The 26,624-nt window shown below is 50.7% G+C and overlaps 2 protein-coding genes across 4 annotated transcripts; one reads left to right on the top strand and one right to left on the bottom strand.

Moving 5' to 3' along the window:
* Window positions 1–1,265: 1,265 nt before the first annotated feature.
* GDAP1L1 (ganglioside induced differentiation associated protein 1 like 1) lies at window positions 1,266–12,900 on the top strand. Of its 3 annotated transcripts, XM_041478783.1 has the most exons (6): window positions 1,266–1,445; window positions 3,790–3,982; window positions 7,215–7,388; window positions 9,385–9,482; window positions 9,606–9,720; window positions 12,557–12,900. In XM_041478783.1, the coding sequence occupies exons 1-6, from the start codon at window positions 1,266–1,268 to the stop codon at window positions 12,898–12,900; spliced, it is 1,104 nt and encodes a 367-aa protein (XP_041334717.1). The 3 variants fall into 3 exon arrangements, with proteins under 3 accessions (XP_041334717.1, XP_041334718.1, XP_041334719.1); XM_041478784.1 differs by lacking the exon at window positions 7,215–7,388; XM_041478785.1 differs by lacking the exons at window positions 9,385–9,482; window positions 9,606–9,720.
* An 8,601-nt stretch (window positions 12,901–21,501) lies between these two features.
* Window positions 21,502–26,618, bottom strand: FITM2 (fat storage inducing transmembrane protein 2). Its single transcript, XM_041478737.1, has 2 exons — window positions 26,427–26,618; window positions 21,502–24,191 (listed from the first exon to the last, which is right to left on the bottom strand). Exons 1-2 carry the CDS (start codon window positions 26,597–26,599, stop codon window positions 23,549–23,551), a joined length of 816 nt encoding a protein of 271 aa, XP_041334671.1. The 5' UTR covers window positions 26,600–26,618; the 3' UTR covers window positions 21,502–23,548.
* Between the last annotated feature and the right edge of the window lie 6 nt (window positions 26,619–26,624).

Here is a 26,624-nt window from a genome sequence, read left to right as displayed (position 1 = left end):
GGCAGAGCCCAGCACTTCCCAGCCTCTCCCCTCTCATCACCTTCCTGCACACGCTGAGGAGCAGAACATCACAACAACCAAACGATTCATTTTCATCCCCCAGTCCCTAGAAAACTGCTCTTTGCACTATATTTATGCAGCTGCGTACCAGTTTGGCCCTGCTTCCTCCCAGTGCTCCTGGGTGAAGTGTGCCTCAGTTTCCCCACTCAAACCATCCTCTCTATCCTCACCAGCCCCAGTGGTTCACATGATAGCTCTCACACAGCCCTGAGACACAGGCTGGCTCCCTGTGCCTGCAGAGCCTGTCCCCCATCCTCACCAGGACCTGCCCCTACAACACCCCTAACTGGACTGGCTTTATCCCCTGGCACTGGCAATAGTTCCAAGAGTGGGAAAATATCTTCAGGCTCTCAGATTGCTGGAGATGTGGCATGACAACGCCAAGTGTCATAAAGCACAAGTCCAGGACACTGTATCCAGCTGCCTACACACCTGTGCCTGCAAACCTCTGGGTGATGCTCATTGGGCTTGGAGAGCAGCAGCAGCTCCAGAAGCCCCAGTGCTTCTGAGTCTCCTGGCCAGTCTGGAATTGTGACACACCTTGCTCATTCTGGAAGTGCCCCCCAGCTGTGCCTACGTTGTCCAGTTTGGGCAGGCACCCCAGGCTCTGGTACATGCCAAAGGCTCCTGGGCTCTGCCCCTCTGTAGGCTACATGACACCCAATAGGCAGAAATTAATTTGTCCTCTCCAAAAATAATTGATTGAAATTTAAATTAATTTAAAGAGCCATTGCTGCTTTTTTCCTGTGAAGGTTGCAAGGCAGGCACGACACCTTCTAGGCATTTTAAAGCCAGTGTCCATCACTGAGGCTATTTATTACACATCCGCCATATCTAAAGCACTCAAAAAAAAAAAAATCTTAATCTCTGCTGAAAAATGTTCTCAAGCATCCGCAGGGGTTGGAGCTGCCCCGGATTGCCGAGCTGGCAGGCAGCGGGCGGGCAGGATCCTCCGTGCTGACTCCTCTCCTGAAGCGATGCCTGCACGTTTCCGTGGGAGCCCCGCCACGAGCGGGGACGGGCTGCGAGCCCAGCCCCAGCCCCAGCCCCGGCCCCGGCCCCGGCACCGCCGCCACCCTGCGCTGTGACCCCGCGCCCCCCGGCCGCGCTGCCCACCCCGGCCGGGAGCGGGGCTGGCAGCCGCCCATGTGATGCTGGGCTAGCGCCGCTCCATCCCCGCGCTCCGCCGCTCGCTCGCTGCTGTCATGGCGACTCCCAATAATGTTACTCCCACCAACTGCAGCTGGTGGCCCATCTCGGCGCTGGAGAACAACGCGGGGAAATCCACGGAGGGGGAGGAAAATCACGACCCGACAGACCCCGCTCTCAAATCCCAGGACAGATTGGTTTTGTACCACTGGACCCAGTCTTTCAGCTCACAAAAGGTAAAGACAACGATAGCTCGGCCGGGCTCCCGGGCGAGAATCACCTCCAGGTCCCAGGGCATCCCTTTGCGTCCGGGAGGATGGATGGATGGACGGACGGATGGATGGATGGATGGAGGCACTCGGGGGACAGCGAGGGGCTCAGCCCCGTGTCTGGCCGGGGCAGCAGCGTGCGGCCAGGCAGATCTTTGTACCTTTTAACAGCATCTGCCTGGGGAGGGGATGGGGATGGCATGGGGATGAGGATGAGGGGGGGCTCAGTCAAATCTTGCCTTTGCTTTGGTATCACGGCTTGCACCGGCAGCCGCCTCGGCTTTTGTGCTCGCTGCCAGCCCCACTGGCGTGGCCGGGAGCGCAGACAAAGGCAGAGCCGGGCCGGGACCACCCTGCTGCTGCTGCTGCGGGAGCAGAGGCAGCCCCGAGCCAGGCTGGTGCCCGGGAGAGGATCCCGGACCCCAGCACGCAGCGATGATTCACCCCTCACACTGCAGCAGTACCCTGGAAATTCTATTCCTGGGTTGCCCCAGCAAGAAATCCCATTCTCCAGACAATAGTAAATGCTCATTTCGCAGCACGGCAGCTGTGTAGCAAACCCAACCTTCTCCCCCGGCCCCAAACCCCCCATCATTCCCAAGCCATGAACACCATATGGAGAATGGGCTGTTGGGAGGGGTGGCTGTCGGAACACCAAGTTCCCCGGTGCCAGGGCCTGCCCGAGCTGCACAGCCCGGCGGGGAGGCCGGGGCAGAGGTGCCCGTTCCTGCGAGCAGACACAAAGGAGGGAGGATGCCCAATGCAGCAGGGTGGCTGCACATGGTCGGCCCCGCCGCCGTCGGCAGCACGGGACCGACGGGCTCGGGATCCGCACTGCCGGGGGATGCTCGTGCCCCGCTCCCCGCGGAATTCTCCGGGAATATTTGGTCACCCCAGTCTGGGATCCCCTTTGGGGTGCTGGCAGGAGCTCCCCGTGCCCTCAGGCACTGGGGTACCCTGGCACCCCGGGCTGCCTCCTGCCAGGCCTTCAGCTCCTGGAAGCAGCACAGGGAGCCTGGGGCTGGGTACCCCAGGTGGTGCTGGCTGAGGTTTATTTATCAGCTGGGAGGAAAAGGCCAGAATGAGTTGCAGTTGAGGAACCCAGGCTTTCTCTTTGTTGACTTTAAAAGAAAAAATTTACTTGCCAGTCCTGTGAATAATTAATGACTAATTCCCCGGGAACTCTGAAGTACTCACAGAAACGCTTATATATGTTAAATTGTATTTTTAGCTGCTGCTAGTTGGATGAAAACATGTACTTTTGCCTCATTCGGTGGTTCTGTAAATCACGGCTTTCTCACATCCCCTGTGGGCTTCTTTTTTTTTCTGTGTTTGACATACTTAAGTTCATAATAGTCAGGTTTTATAACCCAGAAGCCTAAAATGCCATCCCTGAGAGCATATTCAACACCATCTCATGCACAGAGCAGAGCAGGAGGATCAGCCCTGAGGGCTGGCAGTCGGGGTGGGGATGGTGATGGTGTCCCACATCCAGCCCACTCCTGCCTCCTCCTGCCCCTCTGCAAGGCTGGACTCACCTTTCCCATCCCTGAGATGTGTGGGTGCCACCCTCGCAGTGCTGGGCAGACCCAGGGCTGGAGGAGGGCAGAGGAAGGGAAAGGGGGAGGCAGCAAGTTTGACACGAGGGGTGTGAAGGTGCAGGGTGATGCCCTCAAGCTAATGTCAGCACGGAGGAAGAGAAGGAGGAGGAGGAATGCTGTGCAGGGTCACAGGGGCTGCCTGGAACTTCCCACAGAACAGAGCCTTCACCTGGTAAAGGCAGAGTCCACTCCTGAGAGTGGGACATGCCTGAGTCAGCATCCAGGTCTCCTTCAGCCAGACAGCAGCACTCACTGTGTGCACGTGTAAGGCATAATATTGCTGCTGCCTCTGCTTCCTTTTCTTGCTCAGGTATGTGCTGGGCCATGCTGGGATCCACAGCAGCATCACTACCCCAGCTGGAGAGCTCCAGCCTCCCTCCACCCACTGCTGAGGGATTGGCTCTCAGCCCTCCAGCTCCTCTGCCTGTCACACAGGCCACCAGGACCAGGGAGGATGATCCATGATTCTGAGAAGACAGGATGGGTTTGGGTATCCCCCTCTTTGCCAGGAAAACAAATTATTTAGTGGCTGCCTGGTTTTTGCAGCTGTCCCATGGCAACAGCTGCTTGGCTTCTTGCAGGGCAAGCATGTGATCCTGGCGTGTCTGTTTAAGTTTTAGGGAAGGGTCTGGGGGTGTAATGGGGTAGGGGGCACTGGAGACCAGCTGGATGTGTGGGGCTGAGCCCTTTCTCCCTGCCTTCCTGCCCAGGTGCGGCTGGTGATCGCAGAGAAGGGGCTGCCCTGCGAGGAGCGCGACGTCAGCATGCCCCTGATGGAGCACAAGGAGCCCTGGTTCATGCGGCTCAACCTGGGCGAGGAGGTGCCCGTCATCATCCACAGGGACAACATCATCAGTGACTACAACCAGATCATCGACTACATGGAGAAGAACTTCACGGGAGGTAATGCAAGGCTGGGCTGTGCCTCAGGAAATTCGTGTCTAGTTTAAATTCTGTTTGCTAAATGAATCAAATTTTTTCCTTTAAAGTTTCATCTTCATCCCAGAAAGTCAGCAAGCCACCAGCCCTCCCCAGACTTCCATGTTATCCCATGAAAGTGAAGAATTTCCAGCAGAAATCCCCTGCTGGAGGGCTCTGAGGGGTGTGGTAGCTAAGTTCCCCTTTTTCTGTCCTGGAAGTCACGCTTCCAAACCAGACAATTTCTCTCAGTCCCCATGGTGCATGGCAGCATTTCACCAGAGTCCCCACTGGGGCACAGCCCATGGGAACACTTCTGACTTCAGGTACATTTGTGCTTTGTCCTTGGGTAATTGTATAAAGGGGCCATAAGGGCCTCTGCTGAGAGAAGGTGGGTTTAAGCCGTGTTCTGCTGCTCCTTTCCCCGCTTCCTCCAGGATTCCAGGGCCAGGGAACTCTGCTGTCCCTGCTGCTGCTGTGCCTCAGAGAAAACAGCCTCTTTAAAGTCAAAACCAGCCAGTGGTGCTGAGGACCATGGGAGGATGATGTGACACAAACCCAGAGGAAGGGACAGCCAGGAGAGGGAAGCTCATATTCCCCTGGAGCAGAGCTGCAGGCCGGCTGAGCCCGGCACACCGGGATGCTGAGACAGAGCTCAAAGTCAGCTTTGCTCAGCAGCTGTGGTGAGCAGCCTCTCCCTGGCATCTCACACCCCTTCAACCTCATTCCCCCAATCCTGGGGGCTGCTGGGCTGGGACACCCACTGGGCAGGCTTCAAAGCTGGGCAGGGATCTCGGGCTTTGCCATCACGATGTTCGTCCCAGCATCCATCCCCTTGCAACAGAGACATCAAAAACATCTCAAAATAGCTCCCGAAGGCAGGGCTCCTTGCCAGCTCAGCTGCTGTCCTCTCCTGGCCCCGCCACTGCGCTGCTGCTCCGTGGAGGCACGCAGCTCCCTCCCCAGTGGGGCAGCAGGGGTGGGTCTGTCAGGAGGATCCCACACCAGCAGCACGTCCTAGGGAATGGCAGCTGCTTTCCTGCCTGGCAGCAGCCCCAGCACAGGGGACATCAGGGGGTGTCAGTCCCTGCACCACTTCAGTTGGTCTCTGTGAAGGGCAGGTGGTCTGACATATGTGACAACCGGCTGTCCCCAGCAGGAGGGGGACACAGAGCTGGGAAACTCCTGTTGTTGAGATTTGCCAGCCAGGTGCAGTTTCTTACCTTTTTTCTGGGAAATGGAGAGGGGAAGCTCCAGGAAAGAAGGTCCAGAGCATCACTCCCTGCTCCATGCTCTGCTCCATCCTATCACCCAGCAGTGCAGCTGCCAAAAGCATTACCAGGATGTGGCAGTGCTGATCTGAGGGGGAATCAGCCACCTTGCAGAAATGTGTAGAGTTTGAAAAGGCCTGTACAAGGTATTTTTACTGAGCTATGTTTTTCCCTGGGCTAAGAGCATGGCCTTTATCAGCTGCTTACACACACTGTGGGCCAGCTATAGTAAAGGCTAGTGTGTGGAGAAATGTTTTCATTCCCCTCAAAATAGCAGTGAATAGTGCCAATAAGCCATGTTTGAGGATGCTTCTCACTAGGACACTGCCCAGCAGTGCCCAGAAACCACTGATGACTTGACCAGGGCAATATTTCTTACAGGCAAGTGTGTCCTCCAAGGTCTGCACCCCCTTGCACAGCCACAGAGTGCAACAGCAGCCTCTGTGTGCAGGTTGCTGTGGCATGTAAAGGCAAGTCAGGCCATCCCAATGAAAAACCTCCCTGGAACGTGCTGAAGGACATGGGCTGGTGGCCAGCATGCTGCTATTTCATTGTGGTTGCTCCATCTTCCTGTGGGATGGAGCAGTCCCTCTGGATGTGCTGTTCCCAGCCTCAGCCCCAGCCCATCAGGTGCTGGCCAGCAGCCCTGTGGAAGGAGCACAGAAGCTATAGGTCAGTTATTGTGTCACTCATCTGGTCACTTTTCTTGGGTGGAAAATCCCCCTTTGGAGAGCTGGAGCCCAGGCAGTGCAGGCAGTGAGTAGCCCATGGCAGGGAGGAGCCACCAAAACCTCCCTTTGCTCAGGGGACAGGGACACTGATGCCTATCAGTGGAGCAACTCTGTGGAGCCTTCCAGCAGGGACAGTCTGGGTCAGAGCCATGAGATTTCCAGTACAGGAGATACCAAAATTTGCCTGGTTCTCATCCAGCTCCTGCCACCAGCAGGCACGATAATGGCAAGGCCAGCTCCCTCTTGCCTGCAGCCCAGCTCCTGCCACCAGCAGCAGGGCTGGGCAGAGCACAGCTGTCACTTCTGGCCCTGAAACAAGGGGCTGCCCTGCTCACATCTGCCAAAGTCCTACCAATGTGACCCGCTCAGGTGGAGACACTGGGACATGGAGAGCCCAGTGCTGCAGACAGGATGTGGGCAACAGAGTCCTGGTGGTGGATTTACTCACTGCCTGTGAACTGCTTTCTGCAGACACTATAAACATTTATGATCCCTTAAAAACTGGGAGAGTTAAAAATCTTGGGGGAGACAAGAGCAATGTTTTGCTTCTTCTGGTGTCACCTGCCATGTATTTTGAGCTGACAGTGTAATAAAAGGCACGATGCAAGTCACCATCCATGGAAAGTGAATAAACCCAATAAGGCAGGGAGGAGCAGAGCCAGCCAGGGCAAGGGATGTTCCTGCAGCTGAGACACTGGCTGAGCATGGAGGGAAGATACACTGGGCTTCTTTGGTCATCCACTCTGAATGCCCATTTTTGGGATTTTCAAGGAAGCCCAAGAACATGACTCCTCACTGTGACTGGAGTAAAGAATATGTAACTCAGGAGATCCTAAACTCAAATCCCCATCTTTTAGCTCTTTTCTGTAGACCAGGAAAGTTTTTCTCCCATTCAAAGAGACGTGAAATTAGAGTGTGGAGATCAGGGCTGGCTGCACTGACCCCAGGGAACACGAGGGCTGTGGGGCTGGGTAGTGACATCCCTACACTCCCCATGGGTTTGCCCATCTCGGGGCATGGGCTGGCTGCACTCCTGGCCGGGATGGGCAGCAGGGAGGGCGAGGGCAGAGCTGACAGATTAGAGTGAAAGCTCTGCCTCAGGCAGCCCCGCTGCCTCAGCAGGATTGCGCCCTGCTGTCCAGAGCCGGCTGAGGAGCCACTGAGGAGCGCTTGAGCCCTCCCAGGTGCGCTAACCCCTTTGCCTTGGCCCTGCAGAGAACGTGCCACAGCTGATCCCCGAGCCGGGCAGCCTGCTGCACTCGCGGGTGCTGCAGTACCGGGAGCTGCTGGACTCACTGCCCATGGACGCCTACACGCACGGCTGCATCCTGCACCCCGAGCTCACCACCGACTCCATGATCCCAAAGTACGCCACCACTGAGATCCGCAGTAAGTCGCCTTTCCAGAGGGGCTCCCCAGCTCCTTTAGGCTCCACAGCTCAGCCAGACACCGTGCTCCTGCTCATCTCCCCTTTCTGCCAAAGGACTGAGGCAGAGCTGGGAAATGGCAAAGCACAGCTGGGAAATGGCAAAGCACAGCTGATCTGGGAATTGCAGGCATCCCAGAGAAACCTCCTAACTCTCAGGGGGTGTCCGGGCTCCCATGGACCGTGCACGCTTCTCCACAGCTCTTTCTGGGGCACAGGAATTTGCCCCTTTCCCTCCAATAATTCTAAGGGCAAAGGCAGGAGGGAGCAGCCAGATTGAGTTGCAAGCAGTGGATGAATCGGCATAAGCCTGTGTATCTGACCTTCAAGTGCTCATGAAACATTGACGATGCTTAATATAACTCAATGGCAGGGATTGCTCCTGGAGAGAATTCCTCGCCAGAAAAGTGACCTTGTCAGGAGGGTATTGGCATGTCCCAGGTCTCTCCCTTCCTTTAGGCTCTGGCCCCAAGCTGAGCCCATAGAAAACATTGTTCCCACCCCCATCCCTTTGGTTGCCTGGGTCCCTGCTGAGGTGGGATGCACTTGTGCACAGAGAGAAATAGGCAGTTCCTGAGGTGTAGCTTGTGGTCTGCCCTGCCTCTGCTAACACCCGTCACAGACAGCTTTCCCCATGTCACCAAGTGTCACCTCCACCCCCAGACCTTGGGCCAGCGCCCCTCCCTTCCCCAAAGGGTGTGGCTGTGATGGCTTCAGCCCCCACCTGCCTCACATCACCTCCCCAGCACTCTGCTGAGGTCTCTGAACACATCTCCGTGTCCAAACCTCAGCACTGGTGACATTTTCCCAAGCCTTTGGAGGGCTGTGAGCAGGTCCATGGGCTGATGCTGTCCTTCCTCCCCAGCTCATCTTCTGCCCTCAGGCAATGGCTCAACTGCTCTGTGGCAGTGGGTGCTGAGGGGAATCGATGTCATTGTGTCCAAGGAGAGGGTGAACCAAGGTTCCAGGCTCTCCCAAGGGGAATGAAATCAGGATGATATCCAGGTTTCCATCTGAGTTGCAGCCCCAGGAGAGCTGGTTGGCAGCCTTAGCAAGCACAAGCTCATGGCAGAAATGGGAATTTCAGCATTTTATAGCAGTGCACAGCCTGCTGCTGGCTCCCACCCCAGCCAGCCCTGGCACCTCCCGCATCAGCATGCTGGCAGAGCCAGGGCCTCCCTTGTTGGAGGGAACAAGGAGGGAAAGACAGATGGTCCCTGACAGGAAGATATTAGCCCAACTTTGGGTAATTTATGCTATCCCTTAGGTGTTACTCTTCCTTTAGGATTCCTTTCTTCCTTTCACTCTGCTCCTTTCCCTCCTTTGGCTCCCTTGCACAAAGCCTTTCCCATCCTCCCTGTCCCCACAGAGGCAGAAGGGTGAGCATCTCTCTATGCTCATGATGGGCTCCATGCCATGGAATTGCAGCCCCAAACACTGAGGCAGGGAGGGACAGCTTCACCCAGGAGGGAGCACCTCTGCCCCTCCCTGCCCCACTGCTCTGAATGTACACCCCAGGGTGGGCAGCCAGCTCAGACATCCGAAAGGTTCAGCCTGCTGGGGATGGAGCTGCAGGAGCCAGGTTATGGGCAAGCCCAGGGCTGTCCTGAAAACAGCAAGCAAGAGACAGAACTTCCAGCAGCTCTAGTATGAATCCAGCAGGGGAAATGAAGAGCTGAAACTCCCCCTGAAACTCCCAGGCTGGGACTCACCAGAGGGAGGGGATTGGCCATACCTTGGAGCCAGCCCTGCCCTGTGTGATCCCTGTGTGCAGGGACAGCTGACGGAGCCACACGCCCTCAGATGTGGAAGCACAGCAGCAGCAAGCCATGAATTTGGCCCATTTTAGCTCTCTGGGGTGTTTTCCCTTGGTGCTACAGCAATATTTTGGCTGCAGGATGAGGTGATTTGCTATCAGACACACTGATCATCCCAGCCTCTCTGTCTGTGTCCCCCCAGGACATTTAGCTAATGCCACCACAGATCTGATGAAGCTGGACCATGAAGAGGAGCCACAGCTATCTGAGCCTTACCTCTCCAAGCAGAAGAAGCTCATGGTGAGTGGGTCAAAGCCACACACATCCCTGGTGCTCGGGGAACATGACCCACAGACCTGCCATGGTCTGGCTTGGTGTCCCTGCATCCATTTATTCCACATTCTAACCCTGCTCTCCACCCAGGCCAAGATCCTGGAGCACGATAATGTGAATTACTTGAAGAAGATCCTTGGAGAACTTGGGATGGTGCTAGACCAGATTGAGGCTGAGCTGGAGAAAAGGAAATTGGAGTACCAAGGTAGGCACTGGGCTGTGTTTATGGGATGTTTTTCCACACGAGGCTGAGGTGCAACACCAGAAACAGCCAAAAGCTTTGCACCTGATGAACAACTCCCATGGAGCAACCACTGGTGGGTCTGGGGCTGCCTCTGGGCTCTCCTGGTTTTAGGTACACTGATGTTGCTGCAGCATGGTTTTACTAACCTCTGGCAAACCACCCCTGCATCCCTTGCCACAGGGAATAGCAGGACCCCTGTCCTCATGGGTGCCCTTTGAGAGCCACAAAGTCATCACAGGGGAATGGCAGGAGCCCTCTACCCCAGCAAGGGACTAGAAGTGACTGATGCTCTGTCTGGTTTAGGAAGCAGCAGGCTGGCCCCAGGCACTTGCACCACAAGGAGCACTGGCTGCTGAAAGTGCAGAGATGGGGACACATGCCGCAGCCAAACCCTCACATCACCAGGCTGTGGCACATCCCAGAGGAGCATGGGCAGGGAAACCCAGGAATCTGAGGAGCCCTGGAGGGGAGAGCCTTTATAGAACGTGTGTCACATGCCAGCTGGTGGGAGAGAGGGACACCAGCCATCCCTGACAGCAAACACACAGTGCTGGGAGCCTGCCCAGAGCAGCCCTGGCACTCAGGGGTGCCTGGACACAGCTGGGCAGCACTTGTCCTGCCATCACCCCTGGATGACGCCGTCCTTCCTCCTCTCTTCCTCACTGCTGGCAGGGCTCAGAACCCCGGCCCCGGGAGGGCTGCCAGCACCACGGTGCCAGATGCAGAGCAGAGCCCAGACACAGTTAATCAGGGGATGGTCCCACAGCTGCCCCTGCCCTCGGGGCCAGCCTCGGCCCGGGGAGCCGTGCGTCACTCTCGGGGCCACCCTGGAGAGCCCTTGGCGGTGCCAGGGTCGGGCCTTGCAGGGCATGGGCTGGGGATTTACCAAGAGCCCTGATGTGCTCACAGTGGCATCCTGCCTTGCCCTAATTTCCTCAAACCCCTCATTAACCGGTGTGAGGGCTGGGACAGCAGAATTCAGCCTAATGAGGTGCCCTGGGAGGACATCCCAGGAGCCTGGAGCAGAGGGATCGCTGCTGCTGCCAGCACCCAGGTGCTCCAATGCCTTCAGTCCTTGTGTGCTGCTGCTGCTCTCTGCTCCAGAACCCCAAACTCCCACCCCGTGCCATGGCCTGGATCTCAGCAGTGGGCATGATCAGCACTTTGGCAGCCTCCCAGGAGCTGCAGTGCAGCAGCTCTGCTCCCACGCAGCCCGGCTGCCGGCGATGCAGGCGGGAGCAGGGTGGGAGGTGCTGCAGGAGCACCAGGAGACCCCTGCCACCGGCACCCCCTCAGCTGCGACAGGCTGAGCCCAGCTGGGGCTGCTGCGCATGCAGAGGGAGAGTTGCCTTTGCCTGTGCTTCCACCCCACCCGGTGCTGGGCAGGGGTGCGAGGGGCTGGAGCCGCCACATCGGGCTCCAGACCTCAGCAGAGGTGCAGGCCCAGGGCCAGGAGGGACAGAGGGACAGGGGTGGATCGCAGCTCTCTCCCAAAGTCATCATCCTCACGTGTGCTTTCTCCTTCACCGGCAGCAGTGCCTGGGTGAGGCAGCTGCCTCGGCCCTGCTCCCCTCACCGCTGAGCAGAAGCGCCCACAAGGCCCCGCCACACCCAAGAAGCTCTGGCTGCAGCACCCCCATAAGTCATTAGTCACTGAAAATATTTATTGATTAATTAGGCACAGGCAATCTGTCCACTTGGGCAGTGCTTCCAGCGGGATTTGGCAGGCTGCCAAGCAGCTACAAATGAGGGTTGCTAATTACCCATAATTGGCCCGGCCTGGTCCTGCAGGCAGCCCTGCAGCTGCAGTGCCTGTCCTGGGGCGCTGCACTGGAGCCTCTCTTCTCTTTCCTGATACAATAGCCACAGCACAATGAAGAGCCCCAGAATTAGGAATCTGGAGCAAAGCTGACTGAGGGCGGGTTTTTGTGTCCCTTCTGATGTTCTTTACCTGCACTTTTTTTCATCTCCCTCAACTCCATCCCAGCCCAGCTCCTCGGTGTTGAAAGGGCACTGAGGGAGTGCTTAACAATATCCTGGCCTGAAACTGCTTTTTCCAGCCTAACAGCAGCTTGGTTTATTTTTGGATGTCTCTCTGGTGGGGTTATTTCTGGGATCACCCATTATCAGGGGCTCTCAACCCTTCAGTGTCTTCCTTCATGTCCTGCACTCACACTGAGCTCTGTCTCCCCAAAAGCCTGGCTCTTGGCACAGAGGTGCTGCCAGTTTTGGTGTCATGGAGCAGGGTCCCTGGTACAGGAGAGAGAACAAAGGCAGAACCTCCCCAGCAGCACACACAGGAGAGCAGCCAGGCCACCCAGCGAATGGTTTTGATTCCTGAGGATTTCTCACATCCCTAAAATAGGCCAAGTTGACGTGACACTCCTGAAACAGCTCCTGGTGCTGCCAAGGGCAGACACTGCTGCTCTCCCCGAGCACTGACACAGCAGAAGGGGGCACTGCACAGCATCTTCCTTCAAGGGGGCAAAGGGACCTCCTGGGTATAGGAGGATGCCATCTCCTGCTGCTCTTGACTTGGGAGAGAGGCAGCAGAGCTGCTTTGCAGCCAGTAATTTGTACATTCACACAGGCTATAAATAATAATCTCATATTCCCAGCTTTTGGCACCCCCGTACTCTCCATCACAGTAGATGGGCTCTGAGCTCCTGGCCCATCAAAGAGCTGGAGAAAAACACCCCAGATCTACAAATGCTCCTGCCTATGTGGACCTATTGAGCAAGGTTTTAGGTGCTCACACAAGGGATTATTACCTCTGCTCTGTCTCTTCTCTCTCCAGGGCAGAAGTGTGAACTTTGGCTCTGCGGATGCGTCTTTACTTTGGCTGATGTCTTGTTAGGAGCCACCCTGCACCGCCTCAAGTTTCTGGGACTCTCTAAGAAATACTGGGAAGATGGCAGCAGACCTAACCTACAGTCCTTCTTTGACAGGATACAGAAACGCTTTGCCTTCAGGAAAGTTTTGGGAGACATCCACACCACGCTCCTCTCTGCAGTGGTACCCAATGCCTTCAGGCTGGTCAAGAGGAAACCTCCCTCCTTCCTTGGAGCCTCCTTCCTGATGGGATCTCTGGGGGGAATGGGATATTTTGCTTATTGGTACTTAAAGAAAAAATACATCTAGTGCTGACTGCTTGGTGTTTAGTTTGGTGTCTCTGTGCTGTGTGAAATTATGATGAAGCCTCAGTAACTGTAATGAAATTTGAAGCAAGGTAATGAATAATTATATTGTTTAATGTAACATTCCATAGTCTAGAAGTAGAAACCTATACTGCAAGGAAATAAGAAAACAACAACAACAACAAAAAAGTGTCAACTTGTAAATGCCTTTTTTAGGTTTAGGTATTCAACTCCAGCCAGAGGCTCAAGGGTTCACGGGCTCAGCCCTGCCCACCGGGAAGTGGCACTGCCTCCAGCACCAGCCAGCTCCAGGGGGAGAGACAGAATCCCAGGAGGCTTCCCAACACCCAAGTTGACTATTGGGACTTGGATACTTGGTCCTGCGCGTTTGTGTTTCCAAATTGTTCACTGGCCACATTTCACACATGCAGGTAGTGGGGACTTTCTTCTTCTAGAAGGCGTTGTGTTGTCGTGCTCGGAGGCTTTCCTGGGAGCAGGGTGCAGTAGCTGGTCACAGTCAAGGGGGATTTCTGTTCTTCAAGTATCCATTTTAAAAATTATTTTCATTAAAAGGAATATTTTTTATTGAGCTGCTCTCTTAGAATGTATCCACTTTCTACGTCAGGTTTTGGTGGGCTTTTTTTTAAAGAATTTAATGTCTGTCTTTAACTGCCGCGCTATTTCTTGAGATAAATAAGTTTGACTTTCATCCTCAATTCTGGCACATGAAGGAGATTATTGTTTTAAGCCTTTTGGCTCCGTCTCTTGAGTTTTCTTTCACGGATTTGCAAAGCATCTTTCACCAACTGAGCATATTTGGACTCTGAAAAAGTACAACCATTTTCAGAACTTTTCAGCACTTTCCTGAAGGCGCTTTGGCTTTCTTCCATCGGGGGCTCTTTCTGTCATTTCCTCGCTGTGTGTTTTCTTAGGGACACTTTGCACAGAATCACATTGATGACTTTCTTGTGCCTTTTGCATGCTGGAAAGAATAACAGGCCTCACTGCTACTCATGCTTTGGAAACAGATCCTCAATAAACCGTATGGGAGGAGTAATGGCTTTGCATCTCTAAATATGTTCCACATCCTTCTGGTCCCAGTGCAAGGCATGCCCGAGGGCAGTGGGATGTGCAGGTGGTTTGTGATTTGGCTCATGTATGCACTGGTATAAAACTTGCATGGAAATTATATGTATTCCTCTTCCAATCACTAATTTTGTCAGTGCTCAGCCCACTGGTTTTCCAGGCACTCCAGTGATCCCTGGGAGCCATGCTGCATCTCGGGGCTGGGGAATGAATGCCAAGTGTGGTTGAAATAACAGGAATTGCATTTGTCTCTGATTCAAAGGTTATCTTTATGTATTTGAAAGCAGTAAGCTTTCCCAGGACCTTTTGATACAACCTGGCAGCCACAGAATTGGGAATATTTAGCAGGAATTACAGGGGATGAGCACATTGAGAGTGCACAATACACATTTATATGGTGCTTGTCATAAGGCTGCTCTGACAGGTTTCTGGAATACAACAGGCTGTGTAGCTGCAGAAGCTCTTTGTTATCCCTGTTACCCACCCTGTGGTTGGGTAAGCACTTAAATTGGTGTGTGAGAACCCAGATCCACCTGGCTCCTGCAGCTGAGGCTGCTGAGTGAAACCTTGCAGACACACGTTCTCCAACATACATTCAGTACTTGCTTTGTGGAGTCGGTGACTTCAGAAGAAATAGTTATTTTCCTTCTTTTTGAAGAGGGAGGAAGGAGGGTGCCCTGAGCTCCTCCCTTTTGCTGAATCTGAAAGGTGTAAGATGAACTAGGGGTCATCCCCTCTTTGGTCAATTAGCTGGTCAATAAACCCCCCAGAAAGATTTATATAAGAGTTATGTACACCAACATAAAACCCTTACCAGGATTTCACCCTTTTCCCTTTGTGATCCTGCACGCACATTCCCTGGTGATCTCCAAAAGCTGATGAAATGCACACACCAGGTGTAGAAAGGATTAATGGGTTACAAGGCCAGGAAACCCAGAGGGAGGAAGAAGAAATGCTTCCTCCATTGCTAGGATTTCAGCCCAAGAATGAGGCAAAAGGAAGCTGCTTCACACATGGATTCTTACAGCTGGTGACTTTGCTCCTTAATTTTATTTATTTTTGTATTTTAAACCACAGAATAAATTTAAAGTCATGGAGAAAATCAGACCTCTAAACACTGGAGAAAATAGGTGTGTGTTTTGTTTGGAGCACACTATTAAATGCAGCTGTTAGGAGGAAGCCAGGCAGATCCAGCAGCTGGAGCAAGGCATGGAGAGGAGCTGTCACAGTGTTGCAGTGTGGGCTGCTGGGAAGCCACTGATGCTGTAGTGGTGGATTTTGTACAGGTTCTCAGCTAGAAGTAGTCAATAATAAGCCTTTGTTCTGGACCAAATTGAAAAAAAAAAAAAAAATGGTGCCACTCCCTTTCACTAAGCCGTGTTTTCCTGTCCTGGTAATGAAAAAGTACCAGGACTTTGCTCCAGGGAAAAGCAATTGGTGAGAGTGATAAAAGACAATTACTGTGGCAGGCAGAGGCTGGATTGGTGTGTGAGATCCCTGAATGAATGTCAGAGCCCTGATCAATCCTGTTAGCCCGTGTCCATAAGCAGCCCGGGGGTGATTACAGGCTGTCATCATAAAAAGTTGCTCTTGTTCTGACTGATCTCAGCCTGATCAGACCTTTTCTGTTCCAGTTCCACTGCAAAGGGGAGCCCACTGCAGACCTGGCCATGAGCCAGGCACTGGCCTGCTCGCTGCCCAGGGATGTTCTGTACACAGAAACATGATGGCAAAAATCTGGTTTCTCCAGGACTCTATGTTTTGCTCTCAGCAAGGTGTAGGGTAACAGCAGTGCCCAAGGGGAAAGGCTGGAAGGTGAGGCACCTCAGAGGTGCTATTTTATATTTTAGACAAGAGGGAATGGCTCCTGCTGCATCCTGCACCCAACACTCCTGTGTGCCTGACCTCACCCCAGCCAGGGTCCTCCTTTACTCTAGATGAACTTATTTACCCAAGCAAATTTTTATCCTTTGAAATCCCTGTGTTTTAGAGACAAATGTGCTTTGAGGCACCTCAGCGCTTTAAAATCTGTGTCTGTGGTGAGGTGTGGAACTTCTAATTATCAGAGGGATGAAAATCAGGGGCTTTATATGAAGTCCAAGCACCCCTGAGATGCAGCTCCATGACAGTCTCTTCCTCCTGCCTCCCAAGCCTCTTGTTTAACAAGCTCCCAGTGGTCACATTTGCAGAGATATAGCTTCCGAAATCTTTTTACTCCTACAGGATTTGCTCAAAAGACTCGATTATGAAAATTGAAAATGTACATGTCAGCCTTACTGCTGGCTGGCAGCGCTTCCCTTTGCTTGGCAAGGGATGGAGAAGACCTTTCCATGCAGAGTAAAGGATTTCAACACCAAGCTGGCCAGAGGACAGGGAACACACCACAGAGGCTGTCACAACTTGCCAAAGAAATCAAGATCAAGGGCTGCCTAAGAATGTCTAGTGACCATTTGGTGGCCCTGTCAGAAAGTATTTGCCAAGTGTTTCTCTGTTTTTGAATTTAAAAAAATCCTTACCACCCAACTGCAATTTCAGAATCCAGGGTACAGAGGGAAGAAGGATGGTGTAAGAACTGCCCCTTCTTTCCTTTCTGATGTGAAAGTAAATGAAGGATTTCCCCACATAACACCAAAACATTAAAGCTTGCGAAAATATTTAACATCAGTTTGTGTTTGGTGGCATTCACTGCCATCATTAGGATCAAAGCCAAAACCACCCAGGCTGGATCCACAATGCAGGCAATGACAGCAACTAAATCCCACAGGCTGCTGAAAGGTATATGGTATTGAAATAATGTGGGATAATATGAATATAGTATTTTGAGATGGCTAGGAATAATATAAAATATGATAATATGAGATTAAAAACCCAAAGAAACAGGAAATAATGTACAACCTAAGAGGTAACTATTGTAACCCCAAACTTGCAATTACCTGTGCCATAGTTGAGGATAGAAGGGCAATTTCTATTCACAGCAAAGCTGCTCTTGCTACACAAGTCTGTAGAAAAGCTCCTTCTCTCACGGTGGGACAGAATAAAGTCCCCATTTCAGCAGCAGCGCCCAGGGAAAAGTTCAACCCCACAGGTGTGAATGAGAGTGAAAACATCTCTGTATTTAGTGAACAGGAACAGATTTTGTATGCCTGAAAGATTCCCCAAAGCATGGTGTCAGTGGCCAAACTGCAGATGTTTCAGACCCAGCCATTTCTACTGAATCTAAAGTTATAAGCAGTAATAAAACCACACAGGACTTTGGATTCTCTGATAAAGCACATTCATGACAAATACATTTCCTGGTTTTCCCCTGGTGCTGATCCCCAAATGTGCCCAAAGGACATTTCACTGTCATTGTCTTTCATTCTCCTTTTAACTTGCTTCCCTCTAGAGTATTAAACAGAGAGAAAACAGCCTGCACTGAGCAGCTCTCAGTGGAAGAAGGAATAGCAGCTCTGCCATAAATAATGAGGATGAAGAATTGCTCTGTCAGAACACAGGTGTCCATCACTGCAGCAGTACCTGTGTGCTGCTGGCCAGGCTCTACCTGCAGAAAGGAGATCATTTCCATTTCCATGTCACTTTGGTGCTGAAGAGCTTCAAAAAGCAAAATGTCAACCTCCACCCACTTCTCAGGAGCTCACAGTATTTTTTTCTTCCTTTTTTGTTCCCTCTGCACAATGATCTACTTTCAGCCCTCTTTCTTCTTTACTCCTCTCTGCTGTCCTACCCCTTTGCTCTCTCCTGGGCTCTCTGGTGTCACTCTCCTGTCACAGACAGCAGGCCATGCGTGACATTCCTGTTGTCAGGAGTCCCTGGGCTGTCGGGTTCTGCATCACCTCCCAATCCCCCTCTCTGAGGAAGAACTGCTGAGAAAGGAAGGAGATGGAATCTTGTTAAAAACCTCTTAACAAACAGCACAGCTCAATGATTTCTAAAACATTCCTTTAAAAATAACACCATCCATCCCCCTACTTGCAGTGCCTCTCTTCTCAGCCCTTTCCTACCAGCACCTCATCTCTCCTGCGACCTAAATCCTTTTTAGCTCCAGGAGAGTTATCCAAATAAAGCTACTTTGCAATCAGAACAGTGTAACCAGGCTTGAGGGTGCTGTGTAATGCTGCAGGCAGTTCTTGATACAGACCCAAGTATCCTGCATAGTTAAGTGCAGTTTTGCACACACTCTTTACATCACCAGGTCATGTCACTCCACCACCAGCCTCCTGAACACTCTTCTATTTTTGCTTACCAGAAGCAATTTCTTTCCATTCTGTGCCCTTGGATCCAAGCACTACACAACAGCAATAGGTTTTTCTTTCCTTGGTCACAAGAAAAAAAACCCAAAAAAATCTCTGAAAACAACACAGAAAAATCTTCAGTAAACAAAATAAACCATAAAACATTTTTTTCCCTTAACTTCCAAACTAGGACAATCAAGACAGAAAATACATATATTCTTAAAAACCTCAAACCTCTATCACTCCCATTCTTCTAAAAACAGGTCAGGCTGTGACAAAGCTGAAGCACCAGAGCTGTGGTCTAGAGTGACACTGTACCAAGCCCACACCAGGTCTGTGCTTGCTGCCATCACCTGCAAAACCTGCAGTGGGCAGGCCCAGGGTGCCATTCCCAACAGCACAGTCCTGCTAGGTGTGGGAACAACAATTCACATTTGGATAAGGCCAACAGGCTCTGGGGGCTGAGCAGCATCCTTGTTTTGCACCCCTTTTGCATGGCTTTCCCACCACAGTCAGCTGCTGTGAGGCACAGCCTATTCAGCAGGATTCTCCTCGGTGATGGGTCACGGCGTTCAGGCTGTCACGGACACGGCCACACCACGTGTGACCTCCCAGCACAGAACCCACGAGATGCAAGGCTCTGCAGGCAGGGCAGGATCCGGGGAAGGCATTTCAGAAGAGCTGGCATTTACACTGAGGATGTGCCCAGTTCCTGCTCTGACATAACTGTGACTGAGGGAATGCACAGCCCAGACCTGCAAAATTAACCTGGACTGGACATGGGAAAAGGCTTTGGAGAAGTGAGAATAAGTAACTGTTTGAATTTATTCTTGTTGAACATTTTCCTTTCTTCAGCCTTCACTTCCAGGGAGATCCTCAGTTCCACCACAGATCTCCTGCCACTGCACACATTGTCAGGAAGAGCACAACAGGGAAAGGGCATTTTTCCAAGTGCTGCTTTCCTGTCATATCCAACCCTCCTGAAAGGCTGGTAAAGCTCTTCCCCTACTGTTAGTTTTCAGAGCCATCTTTTAGTCGCAAAGCTTTACAGAGGGCTTGTTACCTAGCATTGTCTTTTGTTTTGTGGACAGGGGGTAGTTTAAAAATAAATAACCTTTCAGACTAAATAATGCAATTATATAATTGCCTTAGATTTCATGGACTGTACTCAATCTTGATAGCCATTTCCATGTCTGCTTTTTCAGCTCTTAAACTTTATGCTCTCATTCCATGCTTCATTTACGTACTAAGGGACTCTTCCCATACCCAAATTAATTATTTCCTGCTAAGCACCTGCATGAAAGTACCCTCCACTGAAGTGAGCACTCAGTCCCCAAGAGAAGGACAAAGGTAACTCTCCTAATGCATCGAGCTCTGCTGTCACATCACCTTTTTCCTTCCCTGAGCTCAAGCACATCAGGCGCAGTTCTGCTTCAATGAATAAACCATGTGCTTTTCTCCAGGTTTTCCACCAGTGCAGTGACAGAGCAGCTCTGTTTAACAACAGTTAAACATCAGTTCAGAGTCACAACAGCCTTTTTGTGTCTATTAATTACTTTTATCTTAATCTTTGCAAAATACCTTAAAGAAGGGAAGGCAAAACACTGAGAGAGCACACATCCAGCAGAGGTGGGGAGCATTTATTACTAATCTGTGCTCCAGGAGGAGAGATGAAGCTATGAAAAGAAATAATCCCAGGAAACAGGTTTCTGAGCAAAAGGAGATAACACAAGGTGATCAAAGAGCTGGAGAAGGCCGATTGCAGAGAAGCTGCAGGGAGCTACTTTGTGTCCTGGTTTGAGGAACATTAAGCTACAGTGGAAAAATCAGTTGCTATTTCATGAAGTGACCATAGACTTGTATTCACAACTAAAGACTGATTTCCCAAAATATTTAACATATCACAGCAGTTTCTTCCATTAAAGTGCACTCCAGGGCATAACAGGGTGTTTCTCACTTCGTCACCAATTGCCACACACCAAAACAGAAAACAGGATTTTTTTTTGCAGCCACCCACAACCCAAGTTTCAGCACACACAAATAAATTGGGAAACCAGGAATATCATTTAGCACCACTGAAGCATTCATGGATGACATTTGAACAAACTTGGAGGAAGAATCAAACCCTGGGTTCAGGCATGTTTAAAGTCTGAACTGCCCACATGGCTCTTATGAAAGACCTCAACTTTCCTGTTTGCCTGATCTCACCTGCAGTGACACCAGCATTTGAAAGAGTCCCAGGTAAGTGAAGAGTGAAATGAATCCTAAGGCAGTTTCTCTTCCCACCGTGCTCTAACTGTTCCCAGCAGAGGAAAATGTGTAAAGCACCAAGAGCTGCCTTGGCCATGCAGTCAGGCCAAATGTTGCTCCTGTGAAACAACTGTGAAACAGGGCCCACAAAACAGCCCAAACACAGGCAATGAAGGATTAGCAGACAAATGTTGAAATATGTTGGTAAGATGTTGGAGACAAAAAGTCCCTAGGTAATTCTGCAGACAGAAAGCTCTGTGAGAACAACAGGAATACTTTAATGCAGAAAAAGCAAAAAAAAAATCCACCCCAACACTTGAAACAAACTAGTAATACCTGTTGACAGCTGATTTGTGCTTTTGGCAAGGGATACCAAATCCAGCTGTTCCCAGCACTATTTCTCTTTGGCTGCAAATCTGTTGTGGAGAGGCTGCAATTTTTATTTTAATGATAAAATTTGGGAGAGAAAGGGAAGTCAGATAAATGTGATGACAAACATGTGAACAAGAAATTTGCAACCTTAAGTTTCCAGATGAAACACAAGGAAGCAGATTCCTAGTCTGGACTAGAGTCAAAAAGCACAAATAAGGTCTGGAGCACAAGGGAACCTTCTGAGCCAAGAGCTGGCCCATGGTGTCTGGGCACTGAGAAAAACCCCAAGATTTCCAAACTCACAAGCAGTATTACAGCCCATGGGACTCTCCCCATACATTTCAATGGATTAGGCTTTCCCTCTGCTACAATAAACCAGTGTCCATGCTTACAAAATGAACTGCTTGGTGTAACAGGCACACACTGGGAAACTTGCTTTAGTCAGCCACGGCTTTTGTTTGGTTTTGTTTCTTTTTAAACCCCTGCACTCCTGAGAACCCATCCTCTGTTAACCCTTTAAAACAGTGCAGAACTTTCAGTGCCAGTTTGATCAGATGTCTCAGTAGTCACACAGACTCTGGGGGGCTGGGTCATCCAGGGATGTGGAGAGTAACAACAGCATCTTCACAGATAGCAGAACAGATTCTCAAAGACACAAACACATATAAAGTTTTCAAATGTTTTTTCTTTCATTGTTTAAATAAGAGAATAACCATATCCTATGTTATTTCCATTAAAAAAATAATCTGCATGACACTGGTTAAAGTGGACAGAAATATCCACAGCGATTGCACAAAACATTTGTGAAAATGAACATCATTTCAGCAAGTCAGTTGGTTTAAGTAAACAGCACTTCCTGTTCCAAGGGCTTGTCTATACAGCAAAGTTACATAAAGATAACCTAAAATAGGAACTTAATGAAATTAATCATAAAACCTTCTGGGTATATAATCCTTTTTCATGGTGAAAGTGGCTTGCAGTCTAGCTTAGCTCTATTGGGAGTAGGCTTAAATTACATCAAAAGAGTGTCTGCAAATATATTTGCATTGTTTAAACAAATTTAGTTAAACCCAATATGAGTTAATCAGTGCAATTTTCAAAGAGTCAGCTTAAAAGGCAATTTAATACAAAACCAAGAGGAGTTTGACAGAAAATACATAACCCTGTAGATAGCTCCTTTCTGAGAGGTGAATTGTTCTTTCTAGGGACACACAGCTCCCACCTGCCACCGAATTCATGGGAATTCCAGTGAATTTAGCTCTCCTCAGGGGCAGACCAGAGCATGGAACTAACACTGCTGGAGGAATTGCAAATGCTTCCACTCTCTTGCTGGAAGAGAGCTGTTGAGATGGCAAAACATGCCAAGATTGCCTGACGGAGCATCACACCCTGTATCCAGAAAAAGTCACTCTGCAGTCTGAATGACCGCACTGTGGGGTCAGTGGAGGTGACCCACAGCCTTGCCCCCAGACCTTCCTGGCTGTCCTGTCATCACTGTCAAACACACCATGCAACTGCATCATGAATGAGCCTCTAGGAAATAATTAAAAGCTTTTGGAGATAAAAACTATGCGAAACATCTGACTGATAAGATGAGCAAACCCATCTCACCCCTATTCATTATCTCATAGCAGTGTTTTGTTCAGTAGTGGGTTTGCAGCCACATCAAAAGCGGCCACAGTTTTACGTGCAATCAAAATTAAATAGCTTATTGGTATTGCAAGAATAAATATTGCTTCAAGCACACTCTGCTTTGCACCTCCCAGGATAAACAATGTATTTCACTCACTACCAAGCAGACTATTTGGGAAATAGCAGGATAAGCTAGCTCGTTCAGAACACCAGAATTCCACTGTTGCTCTAGAAGAAAGAACAAACCCAAGGAATTTGTTGTTGCAAACTGTGCAGCGGATTAGATTTTTTAAAAATTAAAACCCCAATCCTCATACTAGGCTTTTCAGCAAAACAGAAAGGAGTTTGGATTTTTTAGTGTCAAGAATAAAATGACAAAATATTATTACATCTACCTCACCTAAGGAGAAAGTTAAGGCTTGTTTTTTCAAGAGTTTCCTTTTTGGACATGGCATGAATTGAGAGTCACAGTCTGCTTCAGACACTGGACCTCAGGTTTACTCTCTGCTGCAGAAGCAGCTATGAGGCATTTCTGGCAAGTTAGTGTTTTTAACACTTGAGAACATGAGATGTTCCAGTTTCACAACAGAACCGCTTTCCACAAGAATTGATATTTTTGTAATGCTTAGCAGCACTGTGATTATTAGAGCTTTCCCATAAGGCAATACAAATAGGAACATTTAAAAAAGCCTGAAGTTTGGATCATCCACAGTATCTTGACATAATTCAAAAAAGAAGAGGGAGAATTAACTGAGATCAATCACACTCCTAAAGATCAAAGGCCTCTTTTAGCCTTGGGTCTGCTACTCCATTTATCAGTGAGAGAAAGAGATTCTGCTTCTGATTTCTTTGCTGACAATCCCAGTTGGCAGCTCCTAAACAAGAGCAGACCTCTTCCAATCCTGATTTGTTTTCTTCTCCCAGGGAAGAAGCTCATTACCACCTGCCAGCCAATGGCTAGTACAGATTTGGTTTCCTCCAACCCATCACCTTGTTCCTTACAGTGGAAATACAGTAACCATTCCTACATTCAACTACTCCAGTACTGAAAGCAAAATCCAAAACATTTCAAACCTTATTTTATCTGCTATAGCTGTATTTCTTTGAACTCAAAGGTATATTTGGAAGAGGTAGTCCAGGAGAAAAGGGCTTTAAATACCAAAACCTGTATGTCCCATACCAAGCTGACAGACCTATCAGCACACCGAGAAGCTTTTGGCTGAAGTCATGGAAATACAGGGCAGTAGAGAGGAACATGAACACCCAGATCACGGTGAGGGAACACAGGGAAACAAGCAGGACGTTGATCACCACACGCAGCTTGGAGCTGTGCTCTATGGCCAGCGCTTCCAGCACAGCCAGCTCCTCCAGGATCATCATGGCACAGTAGGAGAGCAGGAAGCAGTGCCCCGAGATGTCGAAGCCGTTCCAGACGCCGCTGTCCTGCTGGCACTCGCGCTTGGAGGCGTAGAGCCGGGGGGGCTGGCCGGGTTTGCCCTGCAGGGAGCACTCCCCGGTGAGGTTCTCCACGAAGATGAAGAGCTCAGTGCACAGGTACCACACGGCCGTGCCCACCAGCAGGGCCCCCAGGCGCCGCAGCACCAGCAGCGCGCTCTTGGTGCGGCCGTACAGCAACTTGCTCCGGGCCAGCTCGTACGTGGTGAGGGTGATGAAGGGCAGCAGCAGCCACAGCGTCCACGCCCAGGCCACCTTCACAAAGTATCTGCCAGAGGAAAGGCAAAGGAGACACCAGCATGCGTGAAATGCCATGGCAGTGGGGCAAGTGGTGGAGTAAGTGCTCAAGGTCAGTGTTCAGAACCGTCTAAATTAGAGACTTGTGCCCTCCTCTCAAAATACAGCTTAGCTACTTAACCCTCTCCCCAGTACTTTCCTCAAGCCCAAAACCTGAATACTTCCTCAGCCTGGTACTTGTTCCCAAGGCAGCACTGCCTTGGACCCAGAGCCCTCATATACTGCAGCAGACTTGCAGTTCAGTTTTGCAATCACTTTGACCCTACAAAGCAGCTCAACTCTGCCCTACTCAAAATGCAGCTGCAAAGAATGTATTTTTAGCTTGCCACCCTGACCACAGTAACCCCTTCTCTGACTCTTCCACCATCTCAATTATCCTTGCTTACAAAGCCTTTCACAACCTCAGCCTCTTAAGACAGAAGGGCTGGCTCTTTCCCCTCATCAGCCTGTGAAGCTTTTCCTCTCCCATGTCCTTCTAAATAAATGAAGCAGCTCAATGTTGTTCCTTTGTTGTCCTTTCAATCGATGAGAGCCTTCTTTTAGCATACACAAATCCTTCCATCTCTAAATTCACTTTCTGCCTTGAAAACTTTTGCTGTGATGCCCACAAAATCTTGAAGCCCAGCTGACAATGTGTTGATATCTTGTTTAACAGAAGACAGTATTGTGTTAACTCTTTCTCTTTTCAAATCTTAAACTGGAGCAGATGTAAGTGAATTTATTAACGAGTTAAGGAGGTCACAGTCTGGGATCTTGCTTCTCCCATCAGCACCTTCCTATGGAGCTTGCTTCCTGTCAGCTGGTGGGAGAGGGGAATTGTGCAGCCCCTTTGTTACCCAGAGCCCAGTTTGAAAACAGAGACAGCTGAACTCTGCTCTGTGGCTGAGCTATGGACAGACACACACTGTCATCATTTAAACCTCACCTGAGCATCAAAGGCAAAGCCAAACCAGCCTGGAGTTCTGCATCCTCCTTATGACTCTAACAAACTTGTCAGGGCCTTGCCCCGGATTTTGAGGAGTACCTCATTCACTGTTTAATTTTACAGGAGAAGTGATGCCTGTGTGGTTACTGCAGCTGCTGCTAGGAAACAGTAATTGAAAATAAACTCCCCATTTTATTTAAAAGCAAGAAAGGCTACCAAGGTTACTGCTGACAAGCCAGGAGGCAAGTAATTTGCAGGGAAAAAATACTTGCTTCAGGAACTGTCAGTACAGATCACCTTCCTCTATTTAAAAGCGAGAACTGAACTGAAATATGCTTTTACAGTAAGATCAATTTCTTTCTAAGTGTTTCCTGTCAATGCCCTTTCAATCACACTAAAAACAGCTCTTCTCCCATGTCACCAAGTGACAGATTTCAATGAGTAAAGTCCAAAGCTCCGCAAGTCACAGAGGAAAACAGCAATTTTAGTTTTACTTTCAGATCTATAGCAGGACAGCACATGTGCTCCAGCCCAGCTCATTGCTTCCTTCAAAATGCTCAAACTAGTTTCACAGAATGACTAAGCCAGTTAGATCATTGCCCAAGTGCCAGAAAAGGATGGCAGCCACTCTGCTTTTAGGAAGGATGCTAAAAGACCTATTTCCTTCAGCTGGGTTTTAGATCAGCTCAGTAACTATCACAGACCTACAGAATATGCTCAGTTGGAAGGGACCCACAAAGGTCCTGGAGTCCAACTCCTGGCCCTGCACAGGACAGCCCCAGAGTCACAGCATGTGCCGAAAAGCATTGACAAAATGCTGTCAAAAATGTCAAACCGCTGCGTTCTGTCAGCCTTGGTGCTGCTAGCACTGCCGGGAGCCTGTTCCAGTGCTCAGCCAGGCTCCCGATGAAGAACCCTTTCCTAACACCCAGCCTAGCCCTCCCTGACACAGCTCCAGGCCCTGCCCTCGGTCCTGCCAGTGAAAGTGAAATCAGTTTACTCAAACACGAGGAATTAACTGCGACGTTAAGAAGGAAAAAAACCTCTCCTCCTTTTCTCCCCTTCCAATAAAGACTGAGCCAGAAACTCCCTTTTTCTGAAACCTTTGAGTCAGGCACAGGAAATCTCATCACCTGAAGCTCCAGCCCCCGGCCCAGCGCGGCACATGCGGCCAGCCCCGAGCCCCGGCCCTCAGCCCGCTCCGGGCACCGCCGCCCGCTCGGTCCGCCCGGCCCCGTCCCTCCCGCTCGCACCGGCCGCGACGCCCGGGCCCCTCCTCACACGTTGAGCGGGTTGCGCTTGTTCTGCAGCGGCGTGTCGGGCACCAGGTCGCTGTCCTTGAGCACGGAGCCGAGCACGGCGATGGCGAGCAGCAGCGCGGGCAGCCGGCGGCGCACCCGCCCGCGGGCCAGCGCGGCCCGCAGCCAGCGCCCGCTCCGCTCCAGCCGCTCCATGGCCGCCGCCTCAGCGCCCGCACGG

Source organism: Pyrgilauda ruficollis, unplaced genomic scaffold (assembly GCF_017590135.1).
Source record: "Pyrgilauda ruficollis isolate IOZ18807 unplaced genomic scaffold, ASM1759013v1 scaffold46, whole genome shotgun sequence".
In the NCBI taxonomy this organism is placed as follows: Eukaryota; Metazoa; Chordata; class Aves; order Passeriformes; family Passeridae; genus Pyrgilauda; species Pyrgilauda ruficollis.
Note: the sequence above shows the minus strand (reverse complement) of the source record. Positions and strands in the feature narration are given on the sequence as shown.

Bases quoted from the DNA above. Each gene is read 5' to 3' on its own strand.
- GDAP1L1 (XM_041478783.1), top strand. From the start codon at position 1,266: ATGGCGACTCCCAATAATGTTACTCCCACCAACTGCAGCTGGTGGCCC. The intron at 3,983-7,214 runs GTAATGCAAGGC...TTGGCCCTGCAG, and splicing joins GGAGAAGAACTTCACGGGAG to AGAACGTGCCACAGCTGATC. The intron at 9,721-12,556 runs GTAGGCACTGGG...TTCTCTCTCCAG, and splicing joins AAGGAAATTGGAGTACCAAG to GGCAGAAGTGTGAACTTTGG.
- FITM2 (XM_041478737.1), bottom strand. From the start codon at position 26,599: ATGGAGCGGCTGGAGCGGAGCGGGCGCTGGCTGCGGGCCGCGCTGGCC. The intron at 24,192-26,426 runs GTGAGGAGGGGC...TTCCTCTGGCAG, and splicing joins AAGCGCAACCCGCTCAACGT to ATACTTTGTGAAGGTGGCCT.